We start from the raw sequence: 25,416 nt of genomic DNA on the forward strand, positions 1-25,416 counted from the left end.
CCAAAGCACGTCAGTATGTGCTGGAGCGGGGATGCTGCCTGTGCCAGGCTTTGGAGCCCAGCCACCCAGGGCAATGCTTGGCTCCCCTCCTTCCCCAAGCTGATGCTTCTCTACCTTTCTCCCTGGTAGGGCTCTTTTTCTTCCCCTAAACAGTTCAAAACTGGATCTTTAACTCTGTTTCTTTGGAATTCTTCTGATTAATTCCACCCACCCACTGCTGTTTCCCTGTTTTCAGGGATGATGTCTCATGAATACAGCTTCCCTCTCCTCCTTACAGCCCCCACAAATGTGCAGTAGCTTCCTGACCTGCTAGGTACACTGTTAGGTCTGTGCTTTCACAGGTGGCCAGGCATGTGCTCTGGGGAAATGGCGATGGAGTTTCAGAGGCCACCACGATGGTCTGAACCTCCTTTAATGCGGCTGAGAGTGATGATCAGTGCTGAGCGCTGGTGGATAGCCCAGTCCAGTGGGGATCCAATCACCCAGGCACCTGCAAACCTGGGGGTTTGCATCCAGGGTCTGCACCTGGTCAGCAGCATGGCTCCTTCCTTGCATGCTCTTGGGGTCCAGGGGGTGGAGGTGAGTGTTGCTGCAAGCAGGTGGGATGCTGCGTTATGGACCTACTTGGGGGTGGCACTGGGATACACCTTACTAGGCTGTGATCTGCAATATTTGTCTCTTTTACTTATCCCACTGATGAGGAGGAGAAGCAACAGGCTGTGGCTCTGAACTCTTTAATTCCTGCTTCCTTGGGTTTTTCAAGGGGAAGTAAGACGGAGCAGGAGGACAGAGGTCCCTTTGAAATTTGGGAGTTTTCAGGTCCTGGGGTTTTGTCTGGCCTGTTCTATAGAGGTGACACGTACCCAGCCCTGCTATCCTGTGTATGCATGGCTTGGACTGTCCTCTTTGCAATGGCTGAAACCACAGGCTGGTACATCTTGGGCATCTGTGTTCCTGCAGGCTCACAAAAACGGCAGCCAGGAGAGGGGAGCTGCCCCTGTGATGGGCAAAGGTGGGGAGTAACTGCAGTCTGTACTGAGCCTTTGTAGATCTTGGAGAGCTGGTGGGGTTGAAAACCCCAGATACATGCCTTAGCTGGGGGAGAGGCTTCAGTCAGTGTTCGTAGACACCATGAAATAAATATCAGACTTTATTCTGTTCGTTGCTTGCAGAACTACTTCTTAGTAATTACTACATTCCTTTGGAGTTCGCTCCTATTGATGTTTCTGGTATGTGTTAACCCCAGATAAACCAAGATTTCTGCCTGGGAATTTCACTGTAGGATCATCAACTGGGAGCCTGTAAGTTAAGTTTAAACCCAGGAGTCTGCGGCACATGTGGCTTTTTAGCTCCCGAGGAGCTCTCCCTGGGAGCAATGGGGGTGCCACGGTCCACGGAAGATGAGAGATGGCCCATGTGTCTTCAGCTCCCACCACGAGGAGCAGCTGGGATCCCAGCCTCTCTGAAAGCCTGACTCTGCATTGCCGCCTGGTCTAATGAAAGACATCCCCATGCCTTGATGGGTCTCAGATGGGTCGCGTGTTTTAAGATGATCTCACCCGTGAGGAAATGGTAAGCCTCTCTGAGGAAGAGATGGTTGTGATTCACTCTGATAGAAATAGAAAGGCCAAACAAGCAAATGGAAACTCCCTATTGACCAGGTCCTTGCAATTTAAAAGGGTTTTTACTACCTATTCCAGTATGCATTTGAAAATCATATGCATTTACTCTTACATACAACAATCAGATGGTTTTTAAGCCATTAAGGCCCATTGGGTCAATAACCACCATTTTTAAAATCTATTAAATACCCATTTCCGTGGAAATAGAGCTTTTACAATTGATCATGGCTACCAACTTCCATTAAAATAAACCCCAAATGCTATCAACTCCCCCAAGATGTAGAGCACTAAAATGCAGATTGCCGGGACAAATTTATCCCAAGGGAAAGTTGATGGCCCATTATGCTTAAGCAACACAAGAATTGTCACATAAGCCAGGAAGTTTATGGGACTTGCATGGATTTGTCCTCCCTGAGGGGGTAAAAAATAAGGTTCATGGGCTGAATCAGTAGTGCTAACACAAGATTTAAGCCAGCCTCCTGTGGGAGCTTTTTTGGAAACGTTTGGCATATTTTGTATTAACTTTCAAGTGTGTACAGGCTTTGGTTGTTTGGCAGAACCAAATGATGCTTTAGGGCTGAAATGCTGTAAGAAACGCTGAATTTGTGAGTCTCTTCTTGGTGGCACAGGGTTTTCCATGTTGAATTATACAGGGATGTTGCACCTCTGAGGTTGTATGAGGAGAGCTGCTGGAAGATGACCTTGCAAAGATTAGGTCCTTTTCTCTCTGCCCTGAGAAGGAAGCCCTTTGGGGCTGCTGGTGTTGTGGTGGACCCTTAGACAGGCTGCAGGGGTGTGAATGTGATGGGACTACAGGGAATCCTTGAAGGTTGCCTCTGGCTGAGAAGTAGCTCAAAAGATGAAAGACTAGTGACCAGGAGCTTGGCAATGTGGGGGAGAAGGGAAGGGAAGAGTAGGCGTCCCCACTGCAACATTGCTGGTGGCTCTTTCCACGTGTGGGAGGTGAAAACTGTGCCAGTCCTAAAACGTACTGTGGAGCAGAGGGAACCAGTGTGTCCCTAATGAGCACTGGTGATGGAGGGTTACAGCTCTGGCAGGTCTACCTCAGGAGGTGACCCAAAGGGCTGGGACCCATCAGTGCTGGCTGGGGGATGAAGGAACAGCAGTTCAGGAAGGAGTCCTGGCCTCAGCTCCCATGTCTTGGCTCAGCAGAGAAGCATAGGAGAGAGCTTTGCAATCCAGCTGTCCTTTCCGATTAGGGCTTTGCTGCTTACTGTCTCTGCCAGACAGCAACAACTCTCAGGACACGGGCTGCCAGCACCAGCTGAAAGCTGCTGTGCCCCCTTGGAGGAGAGGTCAGGTAGTCCCTGCCGAGCCAGAGGCCAGCTTCCTTTGTTTGTCTCCCTTCATGCCTCCCTCAATCAGCTTCACCGCAGCCCTCTACTCCCTCCTGCAGCCCTGGATTTCTCTTCTGTGTGTGCCTGATCCTGACCCAACACTCCTCTTCCCACTGCCCTGTCACCCCTCTGAGCCCTTTCTTGCTGGGGGATGATGCTATGAGGCATGTCTAGATACCTCTTCCATGAGGCCACTGTGAAAAGATGCCCCTTCCCCCTCCAGCAATGTGGTGATGTCGGATGGTATTTGTGATGGGAATGGAGGAGGCAATTGGTGGGTGGATTGGTCCTTACCTTCTTAAGGGATTTTAATTTGAGGCAGGCAAAGGGGAACATGTGATTTCTTGTGCCTGGGGAGAGTGTAGACATCTATTCCTAGAGCAAGTGTTGTGGAACTTTCTCCTGGGATCATAATGTAATGGCTTCAGTGTCAGGTACCAGGATCGCTTGACCATTTGGGATTGTTGGTGTTTGGTCTTGATGCTTTCTGCAGCGCAGGATTTACTCCTCCTGGAGTTCAGGAGAGACTAGAGGTCTATCAGGTAGCCACAACCATTGGAATTTTTTTTTTTAAACTGAAATGCAACTTGGACAAAACATGGGTGCCTGGGTCCAAATGAGTGGTTCTCAAAAATCTTACCTCCTCCTAAGATATCCTAGAACTGGTGATACTTCAGTTATAGCCAGGAAACCTACACAGGCGCACGAAGATGTGCTGGGATTCTCAGCAGAGCCATCCCAAGAGGCCCCCAGACAGGCTGTGGCGCACATCATCTGCATGGCAACTAATGGCTGAGTGAAGCAGCATGTCAGCTTTGTCCGGAGGGCACAAACATCATGAAACCAGTGTTTTTCAATGATCCAAGCATCTGATGCACATGTGATTAATCTGTGCTGAAGGAAGAGCCACTGAAAATCCCTGTCCCTTCAGAGGGGCACTGAAGGGAACTCCCCACTCCTGCAGTGCTGGTGGTTTAACTATAGCCAGCCACTAGGACCATGCAGCCACTTGCTCACTTCCCCTTTCCCCCCCCTGCAAGAAGGGTAGGGAGAAGAGGGAGAAAAGGAGTGGAAAGAAAAAACCTCATGGGTTGAGATAAAGACAGTTTAGTAGAACGAGATCACAAAAGGAAATTAACAACAACAATAATAATTATTATTATTATTGGGGGAATTACTATTATTATGATGGGGAATTGGCACTGTCTGGAGCAATGATTGCAGGACCCTCCATCCCAGCTAATCCCATATATATATATATATATTGAACATGATGTTTATGGTACAGAATATTTTATTGGTCATTCTGTTGTTCTGTCTATATTCCTTCTCAGCTTCTGTGGGAAGCTGAAAAGAGTCCTTGAAAAGCATAAACATTGCTGAGCAACAACTTAAACAATATGTATTGTTGAGATTCCTTGCAATCACTGGAAAGAGAATTAACTCTTTCCTTGATGAAACCAGGACAGCTGGTCAGAAATCCTAAGGGCTGGGGGCTGGTGGTGCAGGTGCTTTAGCATCCTCCAAGAAAAGTCTCAAATCTGGCAAAGCCTCCAGTGAGAAGCTGCAAGAAGAGGCTGTATCTGAAGACAACATTGGAAGGGGAAGTCAGAAGATGTGCTAGGGGGTGTGCACCCATCGGCATGGGTGTCCTGAGGGTGCCCACCATGCTGTGAGAGCATGGCTAGGGGTAAACCTCTCCTCAGGCTTATTCTCATGTATTCAACACAAGTAGGGGATCATCCCAAAACATGAGTACTAGTGTGCCACGTGCAACCAGCCTTAAAACTGGTCCCCGCTCCCTCCCCCTGCACATAAGCTGTCAACAGAGCTATAACAAGATGCAGAGAGGAAACCAGCATGTGGCAGAAAAGCAAACAGTCTTTAAGCAGGATGGTGGGAGGAATTAGCATGGGTTTCCTAAAGTCAGGTGCCCTGGCATGGTGTCAGAGGCAAAGACAAGTCCTTGATGCCTGACTGGCTTCCCAAGAGAAAGGCCAGCAAGTGCAGCACACCTTTGCCTTCATTCACGTTGGCAGTGCCTGGGATCGGTCAGTGTAGGCAGCTAGTTAAAAATTTGGCGTCCTTGGCAGTGTATTCAGAGTTTGCCCAGAGAGGGCATTGCATGTCCTTCACTGACCTGCAGATGATCATATTGACATCAGTCCCTGTGTTTGAGCACTTCCATTATTTTTTTTGAAAGATGGGGTAGGAGGGTGAAAGTAGTAACATGGAATCCTTTATACCTGAAAGCCTGCTGAAATTTGCAGGTGGATTTAAGGTCTGTCAGAGAGAGGACAACCAGATCAGCCTGTCTCATTATGATCTTTGTTCACCCCTGTAGACATCACTGGGCGTATCATAGTAGCTGTTTTCCAGCTGCCCCATGGTCAGTCCTTGTGGCTTCAGGGTGGCATTTCCCTGGGCTCCTGCTGCAAATGTGTTACATCCACTGAGACTTGTTTATCTATGAATATTTCTATTTCTGCACTCTTCCCTCCTGCTTTTTGCCCTTTGTTCTGTATTCCTACATCCCACCTCTTTCAGAGTTGGGACTTGTTGCCACCTCCCAGCAGTTCATCTTCCCTCCCACCCAGTCCAACTTCAGCCCCCATCCAACTGCCACCACCTTTTTATCCTTTATCTTGAGATCTGCTCCAGTACGATGCTTTTAATCTTGTACCCCACTGGAAGGGAACTTGAATTCTTTCTCATAATCCTGAATAAATGTGGAGACAATACATTAATTTTGTTGAGGGATGCATCTCAATCACGCTGAGCTTCACCTCCATCTTCCCTGCTCAGCAGATCTGCTCCTTCCTTTGTTTGCTCTTTTTATTTCTAAAAGGCCCTTTTACTCTCTGTTTTCACTGGAGTCAGCTTGATTTCAAGGAATTCCCATTTCACCCTGTTCTCCCTGGCATCTCGGGTGCAGTGGTGACTGCTGGTCAGTCCTGGTTTTCAATTCTTAGTTCAAGACCTGTGTTCATACTTCCATTTAAAGATAATCTGAATCAATTTATTATTTGTTCAGGCCAAGTTTTTTTTCTCTCATCAGCCCTTCCATAATTTCTACACTGCTCACCAAAACCGGGGCTAAAATAGCATTGCCTTTGGCTGGTTCAGTGATGAATAAATTTTCAGCAAACACTTCCAGGAATAGCTGGGCCATGCCATTGTTAGAAGCACTTACTCTTCAGCCTATCTCAGGACAAAATGCCCTGCAGGGCTTTCTGGTCTAACACTAGTGTTATTGTCTGTCTTTCCCAAATCTGACCTCAGGAAGTTGTGTGCTACCATTTGATGTCACTGGGAGCTTCCCTGCTGTGTGCTAGTGATCTGCAGCCTTCTTGGCTGCAGCCTTCTTGGCCTTCCCAGTAAATCTCTATGGAAGGGTTACAGCCTTGAACCACAACTTGTCTTTTTGATCCCGTCCACAGCATTGCCAGTGCACCATTCTGACCCTGCAATATCTGTTACTGCTTCAGTCCCATAGCCACATTCCACCTCCCACATGGAGATTGAGGATTACCTCTGAATGCAACAGGAATTGCTCATGCATACAGGGAAACCTCTGATCCTGACAGCCCTCATGTAGGAGTGTTTTGCCCTCTCTGACATCTTGGTAATCAGCCACTCATGCAAATTTTAAACTGTCTCTTAAGTGGTGCTGCCAGTGATGGCTGCTTCCTATGCTTTTGTTCTACTCATGCTTCAGCACCTCAGAGGTGGGTTTTTTCAGGCATGTTCAAGGGTGTCTAATGACCTCATCAGTTGTGTACCCAAATGCTCTTTGGCTGGAGTCCAACACCCAGTGAAGGTGATGAGAGACTCCTGAGGACTATAGAGGGTATTATTCCAGCAGTGTTGTGCCTCCTGTGATCCCAGGGCAATGCCTGGCTCTTCCTCAGCCTTCCCTTCACCTCTTGCATGTGTTTTGTATCTGGCTGTGTTACCAAAGCCTGTCCAGATAAGGGTCATTTGAATGTTACTGCCTTGTCAAGTTGTTATGACCCTGGCAACGATGTTTGTGGCATACCAGCATACTGCTGGACTGGAGTCAGAGCTCTTAGACCATGGTCACGGGGATGCAACTGGTTTTAACAAGTATAGGACTTAAGCTTTTTCCTAAAAATAGAGCATCCCCCCAGCTGCATTAACACCAGAAATTTCAGGGCAGGTAAATCCATGAGAACCACCGTCAATCTAGTCTGGAGGCAGACCAAGTAACCTACCTTGGCCTGTGTGCTGTGCCAAGATGGTACCATGTCTTGTTTATGTTGTGGTAGTGGGCTTTGCCTGCAGCAAAGCAGAAAGTAGGCAAGGCTGAGCCTCACCTGGAACGAAGGTTCACAAATTCTAGCAAGGAGGGTTTGTGTATGTAAGGAGAGAGCCCAAGTTTGGAGGATTATCTCTTTGGACCCCTCCTGAAGAGTCACCATGGAGAGGATTCCTTTGGTGGGGTGAATCAGAAGATGTTCACTTTAGCTCAACATCTGGAGGAGCATCTCTCTTCACTGATGATATGGTGAGTTTAGAGAGTGTGCTCACTGAAAATATTCATGCCACTTGATTCAGCACCTGTCTTCATGGGTTGAGTTGTGGCTCTTGGGCTTGTTGCTGCGTGTTGCTTTAACCCTTTTCAGCCTTGGGGGAATATGTTGTCCATGCACCAAAAACGTTACTGGCGGGCTGGTGCTTGTTCCTGGGAAGTCTGAGGGATTCCTCATTTGTCAAGCAGAGGTTTGGGGAAAAAGGGAGCCTCCTAGCTTGGCGGGAGTAGAAAGAGGAATTTCTTTGTTGTGGGTGAAGGACATGAAAGAAGAGCCAGGAATCCCTTGTGACTTCATTAGGCTATATGGTTAGCTGGAGCTGGCTGGGTCTCAAGTATTTTCCAGCTGTCCATGGAGGGCACTTGGATATCTTCCACCCAACCCCACTCCCACATCCCCTCTGAAATGTCTACAGGGAAAAGACTCCTATTTTTGAATTGCAGTGGAATTCCTGTGGCATTACACACTGCATCCTTTGCAGTACCCAGAGAATTCAGTTTGATTTATGGTACTGCATGGGGTATGTGCTGGCCTTGCTTTTCATTCGGAAGTGCCACCTTTTACCTATCAGTGGTATTGGCCACTTTCACAGCCCCAAGACTTGCTGTTATGATATAGCTGTCACTAAGTGCCACTCTTGCTACTCTTTTCCTACCTTAAACCACATCAGGCTTGTGTTGCAGCTTTATTGTCCATTCTACTGACCCATAGATTAGCAGATCCTCTCCTCTCTCCCACCTGGGCACCAGCTGTGGTCCTGTTGTTGCTGCAGAAATTGCTGCCTGGAAAAGCAGCAATAGCTCTGTCTGTCCAGGGTATGTCAAGTCTTGTCCTTTGACCAAACCAGCCCAGAGCTTGATTTACATTCACGAGTAGAAAGATGCTGTCTGCCCCTTGGGCTAGGACAAAATTGTCCAAGGGAAAACAAAGAGAAAGGGATATGAGGGCTCTCCAGGGATGTCTGGGATCATGGATGGAGCATGATTTTTCAACTGATCAGAAAAGAAGCTTTGGGTCCTTATACCTTAGTGTGGTAAGGTCTAGTGCAGTAATAGTTTTCCATGCAAAGCTGGAGTCATTTAATAGCTTTCCCATTTGATGTGATGGGGTGACACAGAGAATGTAGAGCAAGGCTCTGAGAAGAGGTGCATGATGATAGGACACAGAACAATGGAGACAAGTTGGAACATGAGAAATTTGGATGAAACACTCAGAATTTTTTTACCATGAGGTTGGTTAAATACTGGAATAGGTTGCCAGGAGAAATTGTGAAACCTCTGTCTTCAAAGCTGTTCGGGTCTCAGCTGGACATGGCCTTGAGCAGCCTGATTTAATTAGACCTGTTTTGAACAAAAGAATCAGACTAGATGACCTGTGGAGGTCCTCTTCATCCACAGTTATGAGTCTGTGATTCCGCTGTTCTACGGTGACATAGTCACTGAAGCTGCTGGACTTCATCTTCCTTTCCTTTTTTCGATAGCCTGAAATGTCACACAATGAGAGCACATCATTATGTCCCATAGAGAGCCAAGTGCTTCTGATCCAGCACAAGAACCACACAAACATCAGTGTAGATCCACTGTTCTGCTGTAGAGCAAAACAAAGTCCAGGCTTTCTCTCCATCTGCCTTCTGCCAACCACGAGTCCCACAAGTGAAACCATATGCAGTGTGGTACCTAAGCCTGCCTTGGAGTCACATTGTCAGTTAGTGTCATTCAGCAGAACTTTAAGTCAACAATACCACAAGTGAGCACCTGTCATGAGGGAGACCCTCATATCTGGACTTGTTCCCTCAAATACCATAATTTCAGATGGTGTTCATGACCATGCTCATTTCTAATAATGGCAGACTGTAGCCTTCCCATCCCTAATCTTTCTCTACTGTTGCATATGCTCTTCTTGCAAGCTCGACTCTCCCGGGGTTGCAACTACTCCCCAGGTCAGTGTGATATTATCATGCAGCTAGCTGCTCACTGATGAGTTCTGGATGCTCTTGGAAAAACATTTGCTTTGGATCTGTAAAACCTAATGGCTCTTCTCTGTCTCTTTTCTGTCCTCCGCCCTATTCTTTGGGGTAGGGTTTTTTAGCTGCTTAGCTGATATCTGTGCCTTCATGTGTCCTTCTGGCCTTCCTCTGGCCTTCCTTGTGTTTATGTGTTGACTTGCAGTGCCCACCCTGCTGTAAATACCATCTAGTTTGGAATACTCCAGTCTTGTAGGCGTTGAAGCTATTTGGGGAGCAGAGAAGAGGTCTGTCATTTAAGCTGTTTGTGGAGACCAAAGGCTGCTCTGCCTTCCCCTTGGGAAAATCACAGAAGTGCCGAAGAAGAGGGAGAGCATGACCTTGGCAGTAATCAACAGGCGAAGACGCCAGTTATATGCTCCTTGTCTAAGCTAAGGATGCCAGTGGGAAATGTGGATTGAGGGGAATTGGAGTTTCCCATTCTAGAGTTGTTTAGGTCTTAGTTGTGTCTTTGAGGATGCCAGCAGGAGGATATTTATGCTTTCCATGCCCTAGTGGTTGAAATCGGGGTCCTTTCCTTTCCTCCTCCATTCATCTGAGCATCTCTCTGTACTGGAGCCGCTCCCCCTACCCTTGACACAGCCCTGAACCATCCAGATCTCTCAATGGAGGAAATTACAGTTATTTATAATTAAGGGTTGACAAAAAATGTTGCTAGTGTCAAGGGAATGGCAGGCGACAGCCAGAAAAACATCATGTCTCCAGAAGAGGGGCGGCGGGAATATCCCTCTGAATAGGGCTGACGTCAGCTCTCGGAATTTGGACAGCCTGAAAGTGTTTGGGGCTATTTTTCCAAGATATCATAGGTCAGGAATCAATGTTATTTTTAGGTCTGCGTCCCCCGAGCAGCTCTGGTGCGTGAAGGAGACTTTCTCTCCCCCTTCTCCCTTCTTTACGCTCTATTTCTATGAAAATTTTGCTTCTCTTCCTTCCAAGTCATGCCACAAATATGTCCTTCAGGTTTATTTATTCTTCTCCCTATCTATTCCTCCCGGCCTGCTCCCATCTTGGTTGGATTGAAGGGATGGCGTCAGCGTGGCGCGTGTCTGGGATGCTCAGGCAAGGCATCACACAGAAGAGATCATGTTCTCCTAATTTGCTGTTTCCGGTTGGGAGAGTTTTCTCTCCGCAAGCTGATGTGGCCAGGGAAAGTGTTCTGGGAATGCTGCTTTGTGGTGGGAGATCTCGGGGCCTGGTGAAGAGAAACTGGTCATCCCATCTCACCGTTAATTGTTGCCATATCATCCAGCCAAGATTTTCTGAAGTGACTGAAGTTTTGGAGATGCTTTGTCACTGGCAAGGTGAGTGAGACATCTCCAGTCCAGTATGGCCTATCGGGACTGATGGTAAGGGAGAAGTAGTCAGCAGATCCTGGTTCTCTGACACTTCCTAAGTCAGTAATGGCTTCTGAAAGTCTTTCGGCTACTTCAGATCCAGGGAAGTAGCCACCCTCGGGTTTACCAAGCTATATTCCATATGCCATCCTGCTCTAGTCTGCTTCTGGAATCCTGTTTCTTTAGTTTTTCTGCACTTTTTTCTCCTTTTTCATTTGCTGTAGCAACCTCTCTCTTTCTAAACAGGTCTGTTGGTATAATAACTTGGCTAGGGATCTTGCCATCTCAAACAGTGTGTTTGCACATCTCTCGCTGGTTTCCCTTCTCATTTCAAATCTTGGGTGAGGGTGTGCCTTTTTCCCCTTAGCCCATGCTCAGCTTTTTGTCCTTCCTTCCATAATTCAGTGACGTGAGGAATGCACTAGTAGATGCAGCATTTACAGAAGCTGCTCGTTCAAATAGAGCTGGTGTGCCTTCATGGCTGGTTCACTGTAAAGAAATGGCCACGTTCCCTTCATAATCTCTCCATGCAGCTGAAAGATGCCAATTGTCCTTGAAGCATGGGAATAAGTGAAATGCTTTCCACCACCTTAATGTTGCTGTTGGCCTTATGCTGCAGGTTTAGTCATTCTTATGACATATTTCCACAATGGTGCATTTCCATCATCATTCCACAGTGATGTATTTGAAGCTTTTCCATGAGTTTTTCCCTGCTTAGAATATCTTAAATTAATGGCTTCAAAAAACTGCAGGTCAGGGTCCTCAGCTTTTGAAGACTTGGACGCAATGTCTTCTAGGGCTACCCGTCCTAATGCTGTCTCAGCCCTCGAGGTTAATGGCACTGATGGTGGAAATGGTAGTACTTGATTTAAAAGAGTATCTGGCGTTTGCAGCACAGCCCAAAGACCTACAATCCCACTGCTATTATTATTGGAATTATTATGTTAGATCCTGATCATTTTACGCAATTGAGGACACTAACTCCCTGAAGATCAACGCTGGGACTGTTGAAGTACTAGAGGGGAGAGTGAAACCTAAAGTGCTTAGAAACATGCCACATCGTGAAGATAGTTTTGTGGACACCCAGACATACCCATGGCTGTTACTGCTGTGCTGCAATACCTATTGCTTACCCATCTCTCCCAGCCTGCTACCTTTCTGTGTCCTTTAGAAATGGATGTCTTTGATATCCCCATTCCAGTATAGTTTCCACTGCTGCAGCTCTTTATTCCCAGCTCTGGACATGGAAGGAGGGACAGCCAGGAGTATTGTCAGGAAGCTTTCCCTACTAAACCTGCCCTTTGATGGAGCTGTTTCCATGGATGTCGCTCTCTCCCCATTAAGCTTATTTTGGGACCTTTTGTGCTTCCCTGCAGACATCCCAGATTTCCTCTCAGAAGGGATTTGGATCACATACAGAGACAGATTTGTTGAAGAGGGCCTTGCTGCTGGCTCACACTGGGGGAACCAAGGCAGCACTCTTCTCCAAGGTCCTTTTTGAGCAGAGCTGCAAGAGGGACGTCTCAGAGCAAATTCTGAGATACCTTTTCCTCATGCTTTTCCTTATACAACACACAGGGATGCATGTGAGGTAGCATGCTTCTTGATGTGTTATGTGCCTGTGCTCTGCAGGATCCCTTGTGCTTGCCGCCTCTAGCACACTGGTTATTCTGGGGAAAAAGACAGAGGCGAGAACCATGGTTCTGAACTTCTCCAGACAGGCTAGAGAAGCTGGAGAAGAGATTGCTTGGCCCTGGCTGGCAAACCTTCTCTGCTCCCAAGAATAAGGTTTGATGTCCATTCCTGCCCTCACCTGCATCAGGGACAACCCCTTGTTGGAACCAGCTGAAGTTCTGGATTCCTTTCTCTCCCCTCACACGTTGAGGAAAAAACATTTTTTTTCCTCAAATTCCACTTTCCTGATGCCAAATCCCTTCTCTTTTCCCTAGCAGGACTGACTTCTGCACTTCCTTTCTTCTCCCATTATTTCTCCTCCCATTTTGTCTTTTATGCTATTCTGTGGAGTCTCTTCTGTCCCTGTTGTTGGATAACTTTCTTTAAGAGTAGAACTCATCAACAAAGCTACTGTAATTGGAAAAAGTTCTTCAGATTTGCCTGACTGCCTCCCTCACAAACCCCACGCACCTCACAGAGCAGAATTAATACTGTCATAGGGCACTCCTGAAATTTGCTGAATTTTGCCACACTTTCCTAAACGCTGTTGGTTTCAGAGGGATGAGGATGGGGTCTCCATGTCTGCTGTACCCTTTCCAGGGTATCTACGGTGGCTCCTGCTTTTCCTCTTTGCTCCATTGAAGCCTGTTTCTCTCCCTTGTCCTTGCAGAGCCTATGTGAGTGTGAAGGAGCTGAAGGAGGCACTGCAGCTGAACAGCACCCACTTCCTCAATGTTTACTTTGCCAGTTCGGTGAGGGAAGAGTTAGCTGGTGCTGCCACTTGGCCGTGGGATAAAGAGGCCCTTAGCCACCTTGGTAAGTAAGCTACCCCACTCAGGGGGTCTGAGAGTTGTTGTTTTTTCTCTCTCTTGATTGACTTGGCAAAAAGAGGCAGCCGTGATTTGGCTCAACATTGAGAATGTTTAAGAAGGTTGTGATAACAGGCTTTGGGTGTACCAACAGCTACTGCTCTAAGGAAAGGAGCTGCCTGTTCCCTGTGTCCGTGTGGAGAAGGTGGTGGGGTTACAGCGTGACCAAGGACTTCCAGGCTGATATCAGAAAGTTTTAATGGTGAAGGCAGTGAGACAGTTGGACAGAAAGCTTGGGGAGAGATGCAGGTTAACCATCAGTGCAGGCTCTGGAGAGGGGTTTAGACATGCATTTGTCTTCTCTGGGGCCTTCCAGGTCTATGTTCTGGATATGGATTCTGGAAATGGTGAACTTCACTCTGCAGCATGTAATGACAAACAGGTAAACCAGGAGTGTCAGTGATTTTAGAGTCGAGACTTGAGTGACTCCAGAGCTGACCAGGCAGAGAACACTGTCCACTTCCGAATCGAGCTGAAAATGTGAGGATGACTATCAAATTAAACCATGCTTTTATAACTTGGCTTACTAACTGCTGCAGGCAAGGTTCTCCTTGGCTTCAGTGAATTCAAGGCAGATGCTTAAGGTCATCAGTGCTGGCAGGCTACAAGATAGTCAAAACGGCAACTGCATCACTAGAATGTAAATGTATTGTGTGTTTTCTCATATTTCTGCTGTCTCTCTTTTTCCTGCCTCTCCCTCCACTTCTTCAATGTCGGAGTTTTCTGGCAAAGCCCTTTACACTTTGCAGTCAAAACATCTAAAGTGTTTCTCAATAAGTAACTGGAAATAATTACTCCTGACACCTGCACAGCAGGCCTAGACCTTCTGCTTTTACAAGTGCGTGATGTTCAACCCTTAAAAGTTTTACACTGCTGTTAAAGACCTGTTTTAAAGTTCTTTTTTGCCAGCTTCCCTCCCTCAATGAGTTTCAGGACTGTTTTTTCAATAGCCTATTGCTACAGTTGCTTGTTGAGGAAGGCAGATATCCATGAAATTTATTCCTTCAGCTTCCAGAAATCACTTCCAAGGCTCAGCTTGACAATCATCTTACTACAGCAAGTGCTTCAGCCACACATGTTCTCTTCAGACCCCTCCCAATGGCTCACAAAGAGTTGTACGGAAGGGTAATCAGGGTGACTGGTTTCATCAAAAGCTTGCATTTAACTCCAGTCTCAGAGTTTGTGTCCAGCCAGGGACACAAAAGGTGGCACCATCTGGAAATGTTGGATCAGGGTTTTACCCTGGAGGTTAAGGGGAAAAGGGGTGTTGTCTTGGCTCTTGTGCCAGAGCTGTGAAGTATGAAGCTGGATCTGAACTTCTTTGAGGCTCTGGCACAGACTGAAGACTTTGGTTCAAGGTTGTCCTTAGTTTTAGATTTAATGAGCTTGGGAGGGCGGGTGGTGGACTCTGTTCTCTGTAAACAGTAGTTTCCACCACATCATCAAGTGTTTTGTACCATGCACAATGTATATTATTGTCCAGCATAGAAGAAACTTAGGACTGAGCAGGTTGTGAATTTATGGCTTTTGTCAAAACCTCTCACAAGACGCTACTGGAGAATCTGAGTTGATGTGAAGGTAAAGCAGTGAGGAAAGAGCAAGGAAAACCTTGGGAGGAGTGAATAAGTAGTTCAAGAAAATTTTCCGAGCTTTATTTAAGGATGTAACAGTGACCAGCGGTGGAGACAGGTCTTTACACAAGAGAGAGGCCTGTCTCCAAGAAGACAGACTCCTTCTCTTGCACTCAATCTTACCAATCACCTGTCTATCCTGACCTTAATATTTTAAGGTCAGCACACAGACTCTGCTCCCCCCGTGCCACTGTCTGCTCCTGTGGAGCAGAAATGCCTTTCTGAAAGCTTAGGGACGGTTTACCATTTTAGACTAGTACTAATACTACCAATAGCAACTACATTCATTGAAGCGTAGGAGATAATTACTGACTTGGAGAGGGTGAGATGGTCCATGACACTTCTATAGGCAGTATTTCAGCTGCTGTGGAGCTCTTAGACAGAGACAACTTGCAGCCAGCTAGCAGCAGAAGATCTCAGTTCTGTTTGCACCACTCCTAACCATGCTGTCTATGTCAGTCTTTCCACCACAATCACAGTGAGTTCCTCTCAAATTCAGAGTTCTTGCTTGGAGTCTGGAATGAATTTTCTGAGAACTTAGAAGTAAATCTTTTCAACTACAAAACACAAAGAGTCAAAGAACTCCTGTCCTATAAAAAAACCTTAGCTTTCCACAGTGGAAAGCCTTGCCTCAAAAACCCTAGCAATGTAATAATGCAGATGCTTTAAACTTCATGTGTAGCTGCATGTGAACTGTATTTGCATAAACATGGTCGAAAGGCAAGGCAATTGTGAATATTTGATGTTATAAATACTTTCTGTAGTTATATAAGCTGAGGCCAGCTCATATATCTGGCTGAGGTCAGTGGATCCTGAAGGAGGGCCAGCCGTTCCATCAAAGGTACCTTAAGCAATGGCCATCTTCCTGTCTGACTAACCGTCATGCGTTTGTTCCATTAATTGCTGTGACTCAGTGTTTGGGGAAGACTGGCCCTATGATACGCGTTCGGCTTTGTGGTTTGCTGTTAAAAGATCCAGCCAGCGCTTGCTTGAGCCTGCGTCCTTTGCGACAGCCCTGACCCAGGACAGGTTGGCTTCTTGGGGGCTGTCTTGAACCAGAGTCCATCATTGCCATTGATCGTGGCTAGAAGCACAGTAACATCCTGGGACCTTTCGAGGGATGTGTGAGTGAAGGTGAAGTGGTCTCCACACCAGTGCAAATCACTGTACTGATGGACGGGGCATCTCCTGCTGCTCGCACAGAGCTGAGGCTTGGCCTTGGGGATCTTACTAGCTCTGCAGCTGTAGCTGGTAGGTCTGGTCTGGAGGGAGAGGATGTGGCAAGACCAGCCCTGCAGTTTCCAGCTGCCTGGCCTCAGTTTGGTGGGCAAGTCCAAAGAAGACTCTGCTTCACCTGCCTTGAAGTGCTGGACCCCCTTGAGATGACATTGAAGTTTTCAGCTTGGTTGATTAAATGCTGACTTTGGGAGCTTCCTTCATCTGGTTCTCAGGCATGAAAAGGAAAGTTCACTTAAAACTCAATTTAGTCCGTCTTCCAGGGCAGGAGGAGGCAGAGGTGAGAAGGAAAGCCTGATCTGCACATGAAGGAGAGGGGAGAATGATCTTGTTGGGATGTTACGAACACTTCCACATCTTGCCTTTACAGCCAGGACCCTGCAGGGGGGAAATACAACTTCCTGGTCCAAAGCTGGGAGGTCTCCCAGCTCATCAGGGAGCTGTGGGGACAGGGAATGGAGGGACAGGGATGTTCTGGAAGAGTTCTCATGCTGTTTCTAGTCCTTCCATCTAATTTGCTGTAAAAAACCGTAATAAAAATATGACCATCCTTGTGGAGTGTGGGGGAGGAATGGGATAGGGAAAGCCAGCAGAGAGGAGGGAGGGACAGGGTATCCCAGCCTTGGCATCCGTCCCCTGTGACAGTTTTCTCCCTCCCTGTACTGGAATCCCATTTATTCCCCCACATGGGAAGAGCATTGGGTTTCTGCTGGGAGGAGGGCTGCTTGGTCACAGGGCCTCCCGTGCCCCTGGTGCTCAGACCCGTTCTTTGTGGTTAGTGTAGCAGGATGCGTGCAGGGCTTTCACATCTAATTTATTTGTTTATGAACACTATTTTCTTTCTGTGTGTGCATTCCTCCCTTCGGACCTTTGGGCAGGCAGCCTCCTGCCTTGTTCAGGCTTGGGTTTGGCTGCAGAGATGCCTTTTCTTTCTGTTCTGTCTTCTCTCATGCCCTGTTTTGATTAAAATGAGAAGCAGCTTTTTTTTTTGTGCCCGCTGGGTTCTCCATCACAGGTATGCTGTTTACTATCCATAGCATTTACCGGCCTGGTAATTGAGAGGGGGGTGGCTTGCAAAAACCTAACAATTGGAAGGACACAACATGAAGGTCCCAAATGGATTTTTCAACCTCTGTACCTTCTTGTGGCCCATCTCCAGTCAACAAAAGGGTCAAGAGCTGACTGATGGGATGCAAGGTCCTCTGCTCTGGTGTTTTCAGCTGGGGATAAAGGGAATGCAGCTACTTTGTGACCCGTCCTTTGCCTCAAGCCAAGCTGCTCTGGGCATAAGATCCACAGTCTGGGGAAGAAGAACAGCAAACATGAATTTTTAGCGAAGAAGCAGTGCCACTTGACAGGTCACCCTCCTGCAACCCTGTTGGGCATCTCTGAAGGCCCCTTTCCACCCCTAACCCAGTGTTCACCCAGCATGGTTCCACCAGAGGAGTCACAGTCCTGCTGGTGTCCTGCCAGGGACACAGTGATCTGAAGAAAGCCCTCTCTTGGAAGGAGTGCCCTGTACTTGAGGACATGAGGTAGTCTGGTAGCGCACGGAGCTGATCCAGGAGCAGATTTCAAGCAGTCTATGCTGTGGCTGGAGACAGGATCACACGGTGGCCCTCTGCCAATTTTAACTTTGCTGGCAGAGGCAGCAATCATCAGCAGAGATGCAGTAGCAGAGGCTCTGCTGTGAGGTAGCTGGCACAGTAAATACTCCAGGGGCCTGCAAAGGAGGCAGCAAGCTGTGCTGGAGCCAACTATTCGCCACGCTGCCATCCAAACTGTCTAGGTTAAAAGTAGTTGGGTAAAAACAGTCATGGAGTCAGCCTGGGCACATGCTGGGGTCTGCTTTTTGCGCCTTCATCTTGCTGATATTCCCCAGCACTCACTCTACTGTAAGGCAGCATGGAAAAGTGGATGGAGCAAGGAAGCGAGATGAAGAGAGGGGGAAGGAAATGGCCACTGAAAAGCCTCAAAACAAGGAGAAAAGATGTAGGGTTTCCGAAGATATTTTCATTTGGGCAAAATAAAAGTAAGCAAGAGAGGAGAGGTAAGTTTTGTTCTTGAGTATTCTCCATGGACGGTTTCCCAGCAGATGTGGTACACAGTTATTGGTACAGGGTGTGCATCCCAGGTCAAGAGTCAGAGATGCTGGCAGTGAACAAAGGGAAGGCTCTGCTCCGCTTGGTTTTCCTCAGCATCATTGCTCCTTGCTCTTCCCATCACCAGTGGGTGGGCAGGAAAGGAAAGCACCTTGTCCTGCAGCTAAGGGTCCTATCCAGCTCTGTGCTGTTGCTGTCAGTATGAGGCGACAGCTTTGAACAGTTTCTGGAGGACTTAGTCTGTACCCATGCTCCAGCATCTTTGACAGTTGAGCCTGCACCAAACTGGCTTGGAAATGAACTGCCCCCTTTATGCCCCCTTGAGCCAAGGGGCTGGGGTGCCCCAATGAAGAGGAGTAGAACTGCGATGGGTGAGGGGTTCTCACCTGGTTCACTTGGTGCACCTTGCCCACACACAAACCCCTCTGAAGGAGAGGAAGGGATCTTCAGAAGCTGCATTTTGGAAAATCTCACTCCAAAACACAATCAAATGAATTTGAGTTGAGTTTGTGGTAGAATCTTAGTGGATTGCAACAGCATCTGATATGAGTCTAAATTTACTCCTTAGAGTCTGGTTTACAGTAGACCATTGATGCTGTCTCAGTAGGGGCCAGAAGCGGTGCACTTGAATCTTCATATGGACTTGTGCTGAGGGTGGCTTCTAGTTGGCACAGCCGAGTGAATCAGGATTTTGCCAGACACCTCGTTCTCACCTGCCACGTGTACTGCTATGCTTTAGCCACATGTCTAGGCTAAGGAAGGTCTTCTTTCCTCTGGTCTAAAAGACTATTCCTGTAAACCCACAGCATGTCTCAGTTTGGTGCCTTGGTTTCAAACCTCATTTGGAGTTGTGTGAACCAAATTATAAGCATGCAAAAAGACACAGAGGGAAATGGTAGCCAAAAAGATTGAAGACATTGGGGGGAGTGGTGTGATCAGAAGGGGAAGAAAAACCATCCATCCTGTTCCACTCCAAGAGGGAAAAGGAGCTCTCTCCCCGTCTATAAGAGGGTGAATATGTCCATCTTCAGGTCTCCATTTGGCACCTCATTTGTGACCTGAAAGCACAGTAAGAGGAATTCTATCTAGCACAGGTAAGTAACAGCAGCTGCCCACTGTCTCTCTCTGGGTGATGTTCTCTACTTGCAATTCTAGGTGGAGTTGTCCTCAACCCTGCTTATTATGGTATGCATGGCCACACGAACACCATGATCCACGAAGTGGGACATATCCTGGGGCTGTACCATGTGTTTAAGGGAGTGAGCGAGCGTGAATCTTGTGACGATCCCTGCAGGGAGACAACTCCGTCTATGGAGACGGGAGACCTCTGTGCTGACACTGCCCCCACCCCAAAGAGTAAACTCTGTCGGGATCCAGACCCTACCAATGACACCTGCGGCCAGACGCATTTCACGGGAACACCCTTCAACAACTACATGAGTTACACAGGTAATGAGCAATAGTCATTAGAAATTGTAAGGGATCACCTTCCCTAGAAAGTTGGGTTTCTCTCCCTTCTGCCTCCATCGATAGTACCTTCCCTCGTTTCCCAACTGATACCGTCTCTCACGGTGGGCAGGGATGTGGCAGGCTGCAGCCTGTGCTTGCAGTAGTTTCTTAACCCCTTTCTTGCTGCAGGATGTTTCCACCTCTCCCTCCATTCCAGTCTGTAGGTCATTGGAGATTAAACAAGTCCATTCTTGTCTGCATGGTGGTGTGCCTTTATTCTCCAGTCCTGAACTTTATTATTACTATTATTTATTATTATTATTACTACTGCTGGTATAGTTTTGGACCTTTAAGTTGAGCCCTTTTGGTTTGGTTTCCAAAGGCATGCTGTGGAGGGCTGGTGCACCTCCTGGCGGCCCAGGAGGACCAAAGCCCGTAGAGCAATTCTGTCACCCTCTGCTGACCCACTGCGAGTCCCACGAGGACGGTGGCACTGCCCAGATGTTAGAGCTGGTGCGAGGCGCTGGTGTTGAGGGCACTGCAGTCCGGAGCTGCAGGGATGTGGAGCTGCTGTGGCAGTGCCATCTTGTGGCTTTGGGGACACATGACACCAGTGTGTCCTGGACGGAGAGCAACCATGCACTGATGTCTCCCAGGTCTTCCCAGAGGTCCACAAAACAGGGTTTGGAGATCAGGAAGGGTGCACATTGTCATGTCCCGCTGACCAATCCCTGCTACCTGTCTTTCCCCAGATGATGATTGCACCAATACCTTCACACCCAACCAAGTGGCCCGGATGCATTGCTACCTGGACTTGGTATACCAGCGCTGGGGCCAGAGCAAGAAGCCTGCCCCCATTCCAATCCCTCCCATGGTCACGGGGCAGACACAAGACTCCCTCAGCATCTACTGGCTGCCTCCCATCAGTGGTGTCATTCATGAGAGGTAAGGGATCTGCTGTTGCGATGGTCTTGGGCTTACACAGGAGCCTGCTAGAAAGGACAAGGGATTTTCTATGGTGCAGATCCCCCTTATCCCCTTTCCCACTTGGTCATCTCCAGCAGAGCCCTCAGACACAAAAGCCAGGCTGCTGCAATGGCCCTGCTGGCACATGGGCTCTCCCGCAAGCTTTCTGCTGTCGGGGTGCTGGGAGGGGAAGCCAAAGAGCGTCGGGAGGCAATGCCAATTCTTAAACCCCAGAGTGCAATCACGGAATGTAAAATGAGCTTCATTTAGCACTTATTGTATAAAATAACTATTTACCAGGAGGAAATGCAGCCTTGTGGTTAAGGCAGGGAGCTGGAACCACAAGAGCTGGGTTTCATTCCCAGTGCTGTCACGATCTCACAGTGTAACTAACTGAGGGTAAGTCAGGAAACTTTTTAAGCCAGAGAAACGACGCTGAGGAACCAGAGTTGTTTGGCTGATGAGCAGTGCATGACCCTGAGTACCGGGTGGCTGTCTTCCTTCTCCCCAATATCAGGGAGTCACCAAGGCCTGGTTATATCACCAATACCTCTATTCAGCAGCCCCTCTTACTAAAACATTTTGGTTTCCACTGGTTTTTAGGTCTACAGCTTTATTATGGGATGATAAGCACATGTTAAAGAGCTCTTGAATTTGTTTTAAAGCTGCTTCACAAAACTGTCACTTGCAATTAAAAGAAAAGTGATGTTTGATGGCAGCTGGGACACTCTTGCATCAGTGTTTGCTGTCTTTTCAAAGAACTGGTGCTCTCCACAATGGGCCTTTCACCCAGGGATAACAGCAGCATGTGCCTGTCACCCTCTGAGTGCCTAGAGCCTCCAGACACCTAACACCTAGAGCTTCTGAGTGCTGGGTGGCCTTGAGTCATCCAAACAAACTGCTTTGGTGGGGAATGAGCCGTTTAGGAGCAGGAAAACATGGGTCTAGGAGGCAGGTGCTGGGTCTTTGGATCCATTCCCTGCTCTTGCTGATAGCTGGCTCAGGAGCTGGTCCAGGGTGGGGATCCTGCATCCCCTGGGATGAACTGGTGAAGGAAAAGTGGCTTTTTTTTTTTTTCCCCTGGTGAACACAGTGGGACCTCTTTTATTTGACATTATTGTGACCATTTTGTATTACAGTAGCGATGAAAGCCAAAACTTGATTCTGGGGTTTAGCAGAGAGAGACCCAAGTGTACCCACCCAACTGCAGAGGTATTTCCCTGGGAAGCATGAAGTCTGTTAGCTCTACTTCATTGATAGGGAACAGGCAATTGAATTGCTCATCCAAGACTACCCAGAGAGCCTGTAGAAGAGGAGGGATTAAACCCAGCTTGTCTCACCGTCACTCTTATTTTCCTGTCTTTGAAGGAGCTTATTCCAGGCAGGATGATATGCCCAGGGGCTTCCTGAGAGCTTAGGTTTGCTTTTCCAACTTCCCATCCTATCCTGCCTGGACAAACACGAATGGAAAATTAACTGGTCATGATTAGACATGTCAGTGCCTTTGTCTTTTGTCTGCAGGGAGCAGGACACACTCTGTGACGACTGTGCAGAGGATGGCACCTTCCGTCAGTATGTGCATAAGGCCTCTTCCCCTCGGGTCTGTGATTCCTCTGGCTACTGGACCCCAGAAGAAGCAGAAGGTAAACACCTCCTCTTTTTCCCTGGTTGTGAATCCCCTGGGCGGAGATGAGATCTTGTTGGGAAAAGAAACAGAAGCTTTTTTTTCTTTTAGAAAATGAGTTGTCTCCTCTTTGGGGAGGCTCTTTAGTACCGGAAGGAATTCTAGGTGCTCAGGAGATATGTGGTAACTTCCAGCTGGCTTGGGACAAATAAATCAACACACCAATATTAACCCAAATCATTGCCCAGAGAGGTGTTAAAGAGAGATGCTGGTCAAAAGGAGGGGCATTTCACTGAAATAAGTCTTACAACATAGATCTTGGGAACCTCATTCAAAAAGTCAAGGGCATTCACAGGCTTTGATGCAGCCTTGTCCAAAGGGAACAAGAGGACCTCCTTGCTCAGTCCCACTGAGTCTGTACCAAGTCCTGGGCAATCTGGTTTGGACTCAATTCCTCATTGGCAAGGTGAACAGCAGGGTGTCACAACTTCTTGTGTGCTGAGACCCACCTTGTGGCCATGATGGTGGCTTTCAGGGTTATGCAGTTGCCATAGGAGCTGTTGGGCTTTTCATGCTGCCGCAACTCCTCTAAGAGCAAAGCAGAGGAGGCAGGAGAGCAGGTGAAATGATCCCGTGGGCTGTATGTAATGCACATGCTGCTGCTGAACCACGTGGAGCCAGAGGATTTGTTAGTTCTGTGCATCTACAGGTTTGAGCCACTGGGATCAACTGAAAATGTGCTAGGGTGACTGCTGAGACAGCGCAGTTTGGACATTATTACACCTTTGGGATGTAGCCCACACTTCGAGAACAGGAGTGTCAGGGTGCAGCTGAGATTCTGCATCAGAAAACTCTTTAAGTATCTCTCACTAGCTTTGCAAATTGAGGGCAGAGGGGAGTCAACTCAAAGAAATAATCAAATATGTGCTTATTCAGTGGTACCAAGCAAATAAAAGCTTAGCTCATTTATTGTCAGTCGTTCCTGTTTCCCCGGCCTTTCTGATTCACTGTCAAATTAAAACTGCTTCTGGAATTACTGGATGTTGTTTTCTCCTATGCATGACCTGCAATTGTCACAAGTGCACGTTTGCTCTGGTGAAAAAGAGACAGGTTTTATGGTTTTTAGAAGACTAATATTAAATGGATGGAGGCTTTGAATTGTGGCTGGGTCCTTAGAAATCCTGGCGGTGGTGGTTGACGACAACGGTATTTCTACTACAGGATGATGAATTCTAGTGATGCTTTCTGAGTCTGAAATCCCAGCACCACGTTTTTCTTGCTGAGTGCTAATCTGCCACCAGGGGAGGTAGGCTGGGGACCTCAGGTCAGCCTGGGCACTGTCCCGGTGAAGTAACAGCCTTCCAGAGCTGCTTCCATGGCATGCTTTGGACCTGGTCCCTTCCTGCCTGTGACCTGTTCCATCACGTGCCTGTGGAAAGTTTTGGTTTCTTTGCTTTGCTTAGCCACTGTTCAAACCCATGGAGCCACAGGTACTCGGAGTTCAGGTGCCCTTGGCAAGCCTCCTGTGCCCATGAGACCACAGAGCAAGCTCCGTGTCCACCGACTGTCTCTAGAGCTGCTGGTAGCACTGCGACCAGCTGCAGCGCAGAGACCCTTGCCCCTGTTTTAGAGGGCTGTGAGACACCAGATCTGCCAAGTCTTGTGCTTGTATGCATACCCTGGAGCTGGGAGAAAAGTGGTGCTTATTGCTTTCTAGGAGGTTAGGGCAGATGCCACCAGCTCAGGCACGTGCCTGTAATTGGTGCAAAACCGCATGGGTGTGCAGCTACAGCACATAGGTGCACACATGCCACCATAGGGTACCTGCAGGGAGGCTTGCCTCTCTGGGTCCCCTGTGAGGTCAGCTGTCACCTGGTTCTCATCAGCCTCCTCCTCATTCCTCCTGCCCAGGGCCCCCGGACGTGGATCAGCCCTGTGAGCCCAGCCTGCAGGCCTGGAGTCCAGAGCTCCACCTGTACCACATGAACATGACGGTACCATGCCCCCAGCCAGATGGCTGCATCCTGGAGCTGCGCTTCCTGCACCCTGTCTACCCTGATTCCCTCACCCTCTGGACCACGTACCTCTCCACGGGCTCTCCCAAGGCTCTGTCTGACATCGAAGTCTTGACAGAGCAGGGGGAGTCCATCCATCTGGGCCCCCTGGACACCTTCTGTGATGTCCCCTTTACTGTGAAGCTCAACATCCCTAAAAAGGTGTCTGGAGTCAAAATCTACACCTTCGACGAGAGGATGGAGATAGACACAGCCCTGCTGACCTCCATGCCCCACAGCTCTCTCTGCTCTGCCTGCAAGCTGATCCAGTACCGAGTCCTCCGCAACCCCCCATTTGCAAGTGGTTCCCCTGCTGCCCCAGCACAGGCACATCGCCAGTTTGTCGACACGTGAGTGATGAGGCTGCTCCGTCACGGGCTGGGTGGGTGGCTGGGGAAGTTCTGATGACTTCCTCAGGACATGCCTTTGAATCCCTGGATGGAATTTCCCTGGGGAAACCCTGGATTGTTTTGCTAGTGGTTTGTTGTTTTTGGTTTTTTTTTTTTTTTCCCTGTGGGAATTACCACGTTCAAAGCCATGAACAACTAACCTATTCAGCATCAGGGAAGCTTGCTGCAAATCCATCATGTTAGCACAACGCAAGCCCAGGATAACTAGAAGGAGCTCATTAAACCCAGAAACATTTTTCCCATCAACACAACCAGTAAAATGATCATTCGAGTTAATGCAGCTTCTCCCCAGCTCAGACCCTAGGGAAATAAGTGGCAGGCCCCTCTGCATGACCTGGCAGAGACCCTTTTCCCACAGTCTCTGCCTCCGGCAGTTTAGAGTATGAAGACATATGTCAAACTGTGATATTGCCTGAGCACAAACATGTGATTTCTATAGCTGTGGTGAGCAAATCTGTTGCAGATGTATGGGTTGTTCCCTCCTACTCTTTGTTCAAGTCCTCTCTGTTCC

The 25,416-nt window shown here is 48.0% G+C and overlaps 1 protein-coding gene across 1 annotated transcript in view; it reads left to right on the forward strand.

The window, feature by feature from the left end:
• The window catches only part of PAPPA2 (pappalysin 2), a 90,259-nt gene that overhangs the window by 13,728 nt on the left and 51,115 nt on the right, over positions 1 to 25,416 (forward strand). Inside the window, exons 3-7 of the mRNA XM_074152677.1 lie at positions 13,235 to 13,380; positions 19,558 to 19,851; positions 20,604 to 20,796; positions 22,339 to 22,460; positions 24,353 to 24,845. Of these exons, the coding sequence (XP_074008778.1) occupies positions 13,235 to 13,380; positions 19,558 to 19,851; positions 20,604 to 20,796; positions 22,339 to 22,460; positions 24,353 to 24,845 (1,248 nt within the window). The remainder of the gene's footprint in view (positions 1 to 13,234; positions 13,381 to 19,557; positions 19,852 to 20,603; positions 20,797 to 22,338; positions 22,461 to 24,352; positions 24,846 to 25,416) is intronic.

Source organism: Numenius arquata, chromosome 8 (assembly GCF_964106895.1).
Source record: "Numenius arquata chromosome 8, bNumArq3.hap1.1, whole genome shotgun sequence".
In the NCBI taxonomy this organism is placed as follows: domain Eukaryota; kingdom Metazoa; phylum Chordata; class Aves; order Charadriiformes; family Scolopacidae; genus Numenius; species Numenius arquata.